Source organism: Coregonus clupeaformis, unplaced genomic scaffold, assembly GCF_020615455.1.
Source record: "Coregonus clupeaformis isolate EN_2021a unplaced genomic scaffold, ASM2061545v1 scaf0731, whole genome shotgun sequence".
NCBI classification, from domain to species: domain Eukaryota; kingdom Metazoa; phylum Chordata; class Actinopteri; order Salmoniformes; family Salmonidae; genus Coregonus; species Coregonus clupeaformis.
The window spans coordinates 55,153-64,790 of NW_025534186.1; the positions used below are offsets into that span (position 1 = coordinate 55,153).

General features: G+C 48.3%; 1 protein-coding gene across 4 annotated transcripts; it reads left to right on the forward strand.

The window, feature by feature from the left end:
- Positions 1-128: 128 nt before the first annotated feature.
- LOC121586186 (zinc finger protein 135) lies at positions 129-9,029 on the forward strand. Of its 4 annotated transcripts, XM_041902703.2 has the most exons (9): positions 129-1,114; positions 3,409-4,002; positions 4,586-4,752; positions 4,899-4,994; positions 5,092-5,885; positions 6,065-6,200; positions 6,380-7,924; positions 8,060-8,278; positions 8,328-9,029. In XM_041902703.2, exons 2-8 carry the CDS (start codon positions 3,702-3,704, stop codon positions 8,231-8,233), a joined length of 3,213 nt encoding a protein of 1,070 aa, XP_041758637.1. In that variant the 5' UTR covers positions 129-1,114; positions 3,409-3,701; the 3' UTR covers positions 8,234-8,278; positions 8,328-9,029. The 4 variants fall into 4 exon arrangements, with proteins under 4 accessions (XP_041758637.1, XP_041758636.1, XP_041758638.1 ...); XM_041902702.2 differs by having other exon boundaries at positions 8,060-9,029; XM_041902704.2 differs by having other exon boundaries at positions 3,669-4,002; positions 8,060-9,029.
- The last annotated feature ends 609 nt before the right edge of the window (positions 9,030-9,638 follow it).

Consider the following 9,638-nt stretch of genomic DNA (forward strand, 5'->3'; position numbering starts at 1 on the left):
ACATGTAGAGCAGTGGTTCCCAACCTTTTTCGGTTAATGTTCCATCAACTGAATTTTGCTCTGCCCGGAGTAGCCATGAAGTACCCCCTCATGTGCATTTTACCAGTAAGCCTATGGTCTCCTGAATCTTCTCAAGTACCCCCGTGGATAGGCCAAGTACCCCCAGGGGTCCTAGTACGCCTGGTTGGGAACCACTGATGTAGAGAAACCCAGGGGCTCAACAACAGCATAAATACATCTCAAGCAATATTTGGGAAAAGTCAGCAATGCAGTTTGAAGATCTGACCCCTTAGAATTACACACACACACAGTGAGACAGACATACACACACAAAGGTAGAGAAAAGAGCAGACCAAGTTGACCATCTTGGCATGAAAAGAGATTTGAAAATCAAAAAATATAGCAGGTCCACATGGTGTTATCACCAGAAGAATTGAGAGTGGATTCTTCTCACTGCCTGGTGGGCAAGCACCTTTAGCCACTCTAGTCTTCATTCAGACAGCTTAGGAGTTGGAGCAGAGGTGAGTGTCAGCCTGTGGCAATTCAATAAGTTATAGAAGTCATTTTATTGCTGTTTCAGATGGCAGGGTTAGCAAACATATTCTCATTATGGTGATATTAATATAGCGTAACAATTATCCATTATTCAAAGTTTCCATTATTTTAAGTTTAAACAAATAGGATCAGATGAGTGCTGTTTGAAAAAATTGTAAAACAGGTCTAAAGTAGATACAAGAACAAATGACAAACTACACCGACATGGCGACAGTAAACTCCCACTACAGCAAATATACAGTACGTTATGTGAAAATGCCCTATCTGCCAAGCAAAGACTGCTTGATGACTGACAGGGAATGTATCCAATCACTGCCTTCCAAAGTCACAGGGCCAGAGCGCCAGGCGGCCCAGCGTGCCGACAACAGGGGAACGATCCGCGGACAAACGATGTTTTTCGTGCACCGAAATGTTTCTTTGCCAGAAGGTTCACGATTTTAAAAGCGTATCGTTGAATCAGTGCATTATTCGCTTAAAGACGGAACGGAGAGTGCATTGTTGCTTCTGCGGATCTTTGTGGCTACCTCACGACGGATTGCCCAACGACAGTAGATGAGAGGTAAGATTATTTGAACGGGAGGGGAATGAAGGGCCTGTCGTGTCTACCGGAGACCTGCGGGGAAAAGTGGATAGCGCCGCCTGACGACCGCCTTGAGCCGGGGAGCCACAGTCAGGAGACAGCGGTGCCTCCCGATGAGGTCTCGGATATCCGAGAGAGCGCCGCCAACAGCTCGCCACATGAATGATAACACACAGGAAGCAATGTTACAAGCTATCATGCTACACAGGATCAGTTCTGCAGCAATGTAGCTTGTATAAACTAAATGGCATGAATTATATGCCATATTTGAGTAGGGGAAAAAATGCATGTAACAATACACATCCCGTCTGCCACCATTTGGCGCCTGCGTGCAGCTAGCTTCTGCTGCTTGTAACAGCTTCTGATTAGCTTGTAGCTATGAGCTCTATTTTCTATGACGATTTTATGGAACCATGTAATAGCTACAGGGCAAGAATTAGGCTGAGACTCAGATTTCTCACTTTAAAATGTATGCTAAACAAAAAACATTTACTGGAAGAATAGTGTAGATGCAAAGTTTGTTAACAGAATTACGGTAAATCTCTTTTGGTTATTGAACTACAGTAAGTGAAGTAATAGAATTACAGAAACGGAATTACATCATGGGTCCCTGATCTGTACTACACAGAAATGCATTATTTATGGCTATGAATGTCATTTTCTTTATTGTGATTTATCCTGAATAGGTACACAAAGGTAGAAATATGCAATATCATCCTTTGCATATATGGGTATCATTCTACACGCTGGCTATTATTCTAATGAGCTCTGCCCCCAAACAAGACCAAATTCGGTTGGACCTGACCAAATCTGAACCAATCATAGATGTCTATGTTTCACAAGTTTTGGACATTACAGTAGAGCACAATAGAGTACAGTACATCACAGCAGAGTACAGTACAATACAGTACATTACTGTACTCTAGTGTGCTCTACTGTACTGAACTCTACTGTACTGAACTATACTCTACTTTTCTTCACTGTACTGTGCTGTCCAAACTTGTGAAACATAGACGTCTATGATTGGTTCAGATTTGGTCTGGTCACCAATCATGGACATCTATGTTTGGGCCAAATCAAGGCTTGTCTGGACCGGCCCCAAAAATGACGTCAGTGGACGTTGAAATTTCAACTATTTTTCAACGTCCGGTGTCGGTCGGTGCTCAGCGGGTGCGGATGCTGGTTACAGTAACAGTAAATGGAAAGAGAGGGGGCTCATGGGTAGGTGTCAGTAAGAGCCGGGAGAGGTAACATTAACTGGAGAGAGAGCGAGAAGAGAGAGGGGGAGGGGTTGTCCAGACTGTTTTCACACTCTCGCTTTGACCACCAGAAAACAGAAAGAGAAAGAAAACAGTTATGAGCTGAACATAACAGTATGCCAGTGGAAGTGAGGACATTAGCCCTCCAAACTGTGGTTTGTGACTATGATTTGATTTCACATTGTAGCCAATTCAATTGCTGTAATTCCGTTACTGTTTTATCTGTAATTCTGTTACCGGTTTGGTAACAGAATTGAGTTTTAATCACTTAATAATTCATAAACCGTAAAAACACTAACTAATTGGTAGGTCTACCTTTACTTGTTACTTCTGTGAACTTTCATTATCCTCCCTCCTCATGAGGGAGAGAAATTAGAAAATATCTTAAAGATATGTGGGTTTTTGGTAACAGAATTACAAGGCACAAGGCAGTGTTTAAGAAGGCAAATAATTTCTCCAAAACGAAATATAGATTTACTTAAATATTACTTCAACATTATTGTGTTTTGATGTATTTCTAATACCTTTTTAAGACTTTTTCTGGTAGATGTTTTCTAAGACCCCTTTTCCATCTGTTTGACCAGAAATCAAAGCAATTACTAGAAACATTTATCTATGCCTTCATTTCCCAAAAATATAGACTCTTAGCTTTAATGTGACACCCATTTTGATATATATATTTTTTAAATTAATTTTATTGTATTTATTTAACCCTTAGTTAGTTGACTGAGAACACATTCTCTTTTACAGCAAAGACCTGGGGAATAGTTACAGGGGAGAAGAGGGGTGATGAATGAGCCAATTGGAAGCTGGGGATGATTAGGTGGCCATGATTATATGAGGGCCAGATTGTTATATGCTCCTATGAACTTCACATGTTGGTGCTCATGGGTCCTTTTATATGGAAATTACCTACATCATTGTAAACTAAAATAATGTCCATGGGGCAGTTGGGGTTTGGAACAGGTGATACCAAATAGCTGACTGAGCCTACTGTATTTTGCTTTTTTGCAGGCTCCCTCCCTGTTGTCCTGACATCACAGAACATCATAGTGCGAGACATGAGGAAAGAGGCTAGCTAAACTAGACTTTACAAATCATTGTTACTGGTTCAAGCCCTAAAACTCACAACACACTGTTTGCTCGCTAACAGACTTCAAAGTCTTCAATTCAACCATCGAGGCACACTTGTATCAGGATTGTAACACTGAGATATAACTCAGACCAGGACTGGATACTTTTTCTCATTCATTTAATTGTGCTGACTAACACAGACACGGTCCTACAAAAACCGCCTTGCAGTAGCCATGGATGACCAGCAGGAGGACCCAGAGGGCATGTACGACGTGCAGCACCAGTACATGTGCAGCGAGTGCCACCAGCTCTTCAATACCCTAGAAGAAGTGCTGGTACACCAGCAGATCCACACAGGGCAGGAGGGAGAAGAGGGGGAGACTGGGGAGGCCATGGCCATCCAGGGCATCTCAGAGGACGGGGAGAGCCAGTACCAGTGCCTGGAGTGTGGCGCCCTCCTCAGGAACCCAGATGAACTGCTACTGCACCAGGAGCTGCACATGAGAGAGGCAGGGTTTGAGACAGAGGAGCATGGTGAGAGGGGGAGGATGGTGGAGGACTGGAAAGGGTGGATATGTGTCTTGAAGAGAGGGGGAGTGGGGGTGAAAGGTGGTGGTTTGTTTCAAGGAGGAAAGGCAGAGGTTGATTGAACGTAGAGGGGCTAGATCTCTGAAGCTGGAGACTCTTATCTCCCTCACTAACTTTAAGCATCAGTTGTCAGAGCACCTTACCGAACACTGCACCTGTACACAGCCCATCTGAAATTAGCCCACCCAACTACCTCATCCCCATATTGTTATTTATTTTGCTAATTTGCACATCATCTCTTGCACATCTATCATTCCAGTGTTAATACTAATTGTAATTATTTTGCACTATGGCCTATTTATTGCCTTACCTCCATAACTTGCTACATTTGCACACACTATATATATATTTTCTGTTGTATTTTTGACTTTATGTTTTGTTTACTCCATATGTAACTCTGTGTTGTTGTTTTTATCGCACTGCTTTGCTTTATCTTGGCCAGGTTGCAGTTGTAAATGAGAACTTGTTCTCAACTGGCTTACCTGGTTAAATAAAGTGAGACTCACCTGCTGAACGTTGTGTTCCCCAGAACTCTGTGAGGTGTTGGAGACAGACGAGGCAGGGACAGAGGGCCAGGTGTCTGGGCCCATCCAGTACCAGTGTCTAGACTGCCTGGCCCTGTTTGACTCTCCGGAGGTGTGGCTGGCCCACAGACAGACCCACAGCAAGAGCAGCACACACAGTGCCACAGAGACTGTGAGTATTAAATACCAACACATTTCATCAGTAAACCTTTCATCAAAGGGCTTACAGGCTAAAGTTCTTTAGCGCAAAAGCAGACAGGCAGAATTAGGTGTTTCCTTTCTTGGCTCAAACTTCCTCCCCCCTCCTCTCTCTCCCAGGAGTATGTGCTGCAGCCCGATGGTACTGTGACACCCTTGGTCAGTGTTCAGAACTTTGTCTTGAGTGAACAACAAGCCGGGGAGATCTTAGCACAGGTACTGTACACACCTCATGTCAAAAACACGTAGCTTTTAAAAACCAGTTACCAGTTATTCTCACTCATAAATGATCATGTCTGTGCCCCCCTCTCAGGTCCTGGCCCAGCAGCAGCAACAACAACAGCAGTCTGCCCCTCAGCCCTCGACCCCCTCCCGGGCCACCTTCCTACCCCCCGCCTCTCCCCTTCTCGGCTCGGCCACCATGCGTCTCCAGATCTGCAGTGCCCAGGCCCTGGCCGATGGCTCCAGTACCCCCGGCCTACGGCGTGCCAAGCTGCTGCCCCCTCTGCTCACTCCTCTTGGGGTGGGCTCAGTAGGAAAGCTGGGGGTCCCAGAGAACGGCCTCCAGAGACTGGAGGTGGCGCTGTCTGCTGTCCGGGAGGAGAAACAGCAGCAGGGGGAGGTGGTGATCTTCCACCCCTATGAGTGCTCTGAGTGTGCCCTCCTCTTCCAGACCCCAGAGGACTTCCTGCAACACCAGGGGGAGCACTTCCTGGCCCAGGAGAAGGAGAGCGGCGAGGACGGGGTGATGATGGGATACGAGGAGGACAGAGGGACGGAGGAGGAGAGAAGGGAGGAGAATGGGGGGAGGGTGGCAGAGGAGAGGGGGAAGGGAACAGGGAGACGCGCCCTGGCTAAAAGATCTGGAAACACACCCCTATGCCTGCAGTGCAGCCAATGCCAGCGTACCTTCACGTCAGCCAATCGCCTGGCGGCTCACAGGCGCGTGCACGAGCATGGCACGTACGAGTGCCGGGAATGTGACAAGGTGTTTAAGAAGGCGGCGTCGCTGCAGACACACATGCGCACTCACTCCGGGGAGGCTCGGTATCTGTGTGTGGACTGTGGTCACGGCTTCAACACCGAAATGACCCTCATCATACACAGGTAGGTGCCTGAACAGACATCATGTTCTCATCGTCATGAACCATCACAATCCCCAATGTTTTTCTGTCTATTGCTTTTTTGAATGCTGTTTGGATTCAAGTCTCTGAGACAAATCTTCTCTTCTCTTTTATATCTTCCCCTCTCTACCTCTGTCTCTTCATCCCTCCTCTGTCCTGTAGGAAGTCTCACACAGCAGAGCCGCTCCACAGGTGTGAGCACTGTGCCAAGACCTTCAGCAATATGACCAAGTTCCTGTACCACCGTAGAACACACACCACCAAAGTGGCCACCGCTACACCTACCCCTGTCGTCCTGGTAACCACGTTTTCTTTTTAAAAATGGTAATATAGTTCATATAGTTCCAAATTCTAACTTGAGAAATGTTTTGCGCAAATCATCAATGAGAAATGTGTGCAAATGTTTTGTTTCTCCAGTTAAATTCAGTCCCATACTGGTCAATGTATTAGCATGTGTTTTGACGTTGTCCTTTGCAGGTCCCAGCAGCCCCCAGGAGGGTGTCCCTGTCAGCCCTGTCCATCCTTCAGAGAGCCCGGGCCCTGAGGGAGGGGGACGGAGGTGAGGGCAGCCCCATGGAGGCGGAGGGGGGCGAGGAGAACCTGATGGCCCCACTCACTGAGGCTGAGATGGAGATAGGCGGGTCGGGGGAGGACACTGCCTCCAGCTCCCTGAGCAGGGCAGAGGGGGAAAAGGAGAACGGGGTGGATGTGGAGGGGACACTAGGGGGCAGTGGAGAGTCCCAACCTGGAGAACAGACCGCTGATCCTGGTTCCTCTACTGACCCTAACCCCTCTGGCCCCCGGGGCACGTTCCCCTGCCCCTCCTGCTCTCAGTCTTTCCCCTCCCTGCTCCGCCTGGTCAAACACCGCCATACGGCCCACGTCTCCGAGAGCCGCTTCAAGTGCTCCGTGTGCACCAAGACCTTCAAGAAGCAGATGCACCTACGCAACCACCTGCGCACACACACCGGCGAGCGGCCCTTCCAGTGCTCAGACTGCGGCAAGACCTTCTCGTCCCTGGCCAACCTGTCTCGCCACAACCTCACCCACTCTGGCGTGCGCCCCTACCGCTGCGACATCTGCCACCGGACATTTACCCAGTCATCCAACCTCCGGCAGCACCGCCTGCTCCATGCCAACCTCACTCCCTCGCCCTGCCCGGACTGCCCCGCCACCTTTGTACGGCCGGCCAAGCTAGCCGCCCACCGCTACACTGTGCACCCGGGGGCCCCGGCCCCGTTCTCCTGCACCCACTGCCAGGCTGGCTTCCTGCACAGGAGGAAGAGAGACCGCCACTGTCAGGAGGTCCACCCCACTGAGGCTCAGGCAGACGGAGAGGGAGGGTTAGAGAGCCAAGTGTGCCCTGATGGGGAGCCCCTCTCAGAGCCCTCCACCTCAGAAGACCCAGGGACCACCAGCAGCACGCGAGGGGGCCTGGACTGCACTGTGTGTGGGAAGAAGCTCAACTCTGCAGCGAACTGGCGTCTGCATCAGCTGAGCCACGGCCTGGTTCCTGGTCGGTCCTGTGGTGGTGCAGTGCCCAGGGGTAAATCCCACCAGTGCCTCACCTGCGGTAAGCTGTTTGTCTCCTCCTCTGGCGTGGCCTTGCATCAGCGCATCCACACAGGAGAGCGCCCCTTCCCCTGCAACCTGTGTGGCAAGCGCTTCCGGCAGAACACGCACCTGCGAGAGCACCTGCGCACACACACAGGGGAGCGGCCGTTCCGCTGCGAAATATGTGACAAGGGCTTTGTCCAGAGCATGCACCTGGCGGAGCACCGGCGTACACACACGGGGGAGCGCCCCCACGCCTGTCTGGTGTGTGGCAAGGCCTTCAAGTCCTTCTCCAACCTGCGGAACCACAGGAAGACCCACGCACGCCAGCAGGGGCAGGAGGAGGCGGCCGCAGCACAGGTTGCCATGGAGACCAGCGCCGCCGTGGCGCTAGTGGAGGCATCCCAGGTGGAACTGGCCAATGGGCAGCCTCAGCTGATCCACATACAGACGTCGGACCTCCAGCAGGTGAGGGGGAGGGGCTGGCGGGGTCTGTCTGTCTGCGGACTCTGAGGGTGTGTGAGTCTGTAAAATTGAAAAAATATGTTGTTCAAATATGTTTTTCTCTCACATCCTCCATACAATGCTTCCTTTCCTATCCAGACCCAGGGCACTCCCACCATCATGTGTAATGAGTTTGGGGAGACCATCGCCATCATAGAGACCAGTGAGGGAGGAACCCTGCCCCTGGCTGAGGCTATAGAGATCTACCACACAGCCCTGGAGAACAGTCTGGGGATGGACTCCATCACTGTAGAAAGCCTACAGCTCATCTAACAGTCTGGGGATGGACTCCATCACTGTAGAAAGCCTACAGCTCATCTAACAGTCTGGGGATGGACTCCATCACTGTAGAAAGCCTACAGCTCATCTAACGGCCAGACAGAGACAACTCAGAACCATGACAGGACCATCAGATAACCCTCACAGAACCCACACACGACTATCTAGATACTCTGAGGGTCAAAGAGACACGACTCAGAACTATCACAGAACCGTCATAGAACCATCAAACAAGCCTCACAGAATGATCTACAGCTACTGAGAGCCAGTGAGAGAGGCTCAACTATCGGAGAACCGTGACAGAACCTCCTGTGTGGGCTGTGGGACTGTACTGACTCTTGACTGGCAGAGAGCATGTTTTACTGACTGTTATCGTTATCCCATTGGGGTGAATGTATGGGGAGGAGTGGGAGAAACATTAAACTATGATCTAGTGAACTACAGGAGTGTAGAAAAACGGCTGGTGTGGTTGTCATTGTTGAGTATAAAAATGATTGTCTACAATTGCCGCAGGCAGGACAACAATGGGTGTTCATTCACTCCTACAGACCAACTTGTGTTACGATCTCATGTTCAGAAAGAAAGGTCAGATCCGGTCAGTGGTGGCGGAGAGGTAGTTGTGACAGACGTGAATCGAGGGCCATTTCCTGTGCTTCGGTCATGTTCTTGACTGCCCATGGATGTTCATTCAGTGCTCGTCTGTAATATGAGATTTTTACTTTGAAAACAATGACTTTTCCTCATTTTGCTGTAAATAGATAAATTAATGATTAAATGATGTTTGATAATATGTTATGACTGTTTTGTTCTGTTACTGTGTGTCTTGTGATTGGGGGTGAGACTGGACCCCATTCTCCTTCCTTTTGAAGAATGGATCAAGCCCAGGGAAAGTTAACATAAGGGCACAAACACTTTATATTGTTTAATGTGCAGTATTCGCCTTTCGTCTTCTCAATACATTTCTTATGATGTATGTCCTTGCATTCTCCTCAATGACTAAACTGTTATTTATTTATATATATATATATATACACACACAGTACCAGTCAAAAGATTGGACACCTGCTCATTCCAGGGTTTTTCTTTATTTTTACTGTGTAGAATAATAGTGAAGACATCAAAACTATGAAAAAACACATATGGAATCATGTAGTAACCAAAAAAGAGTTAAACAAATCAAAATATATTTTATTTTTGAGATTCTTCAAAGTAGCCACCCTTTGCCTTGATGAAAGCTTTGCACACTCTTGGCATTCTCTCAACCAGCTTCATGAGGTAGTCACCTGGAATGCATTTCAATTAACAGGTGTGCCTTGTTAAAAGTTAATTTGTGGAATTTCCTTCCTTAATGCGTTTGAGCCAATCAGTTGTGTTGTGACAAGGTAGGGTTGGTATAGAG

Excerpts from the sequence above, each read along its gene's own strand:
- LOC121586186 (XM_041902702.2), top strand. The coding sequence starts at position 3,702 with ATGGATGACCAGCAGGAGGACCCAGAGGGCATGTACGACGTGCAGCAC. Across the intron at positions 4,753-4,898 it reads CACACAGTGCCACAGAGACT|GAGTATGTGCTGCAGCCCGA; the intron begins GTGAGTATTAAA and ends TCTCTCTCCCAG. Across the intron at positions 4,995-5,091 it reads CCGGGGAGATCTTAGCACAG|GTCCTGGCCCAGCAGCAGCA; the intron begins GTACTGTACACA and ends CCCCCCTCTCAG.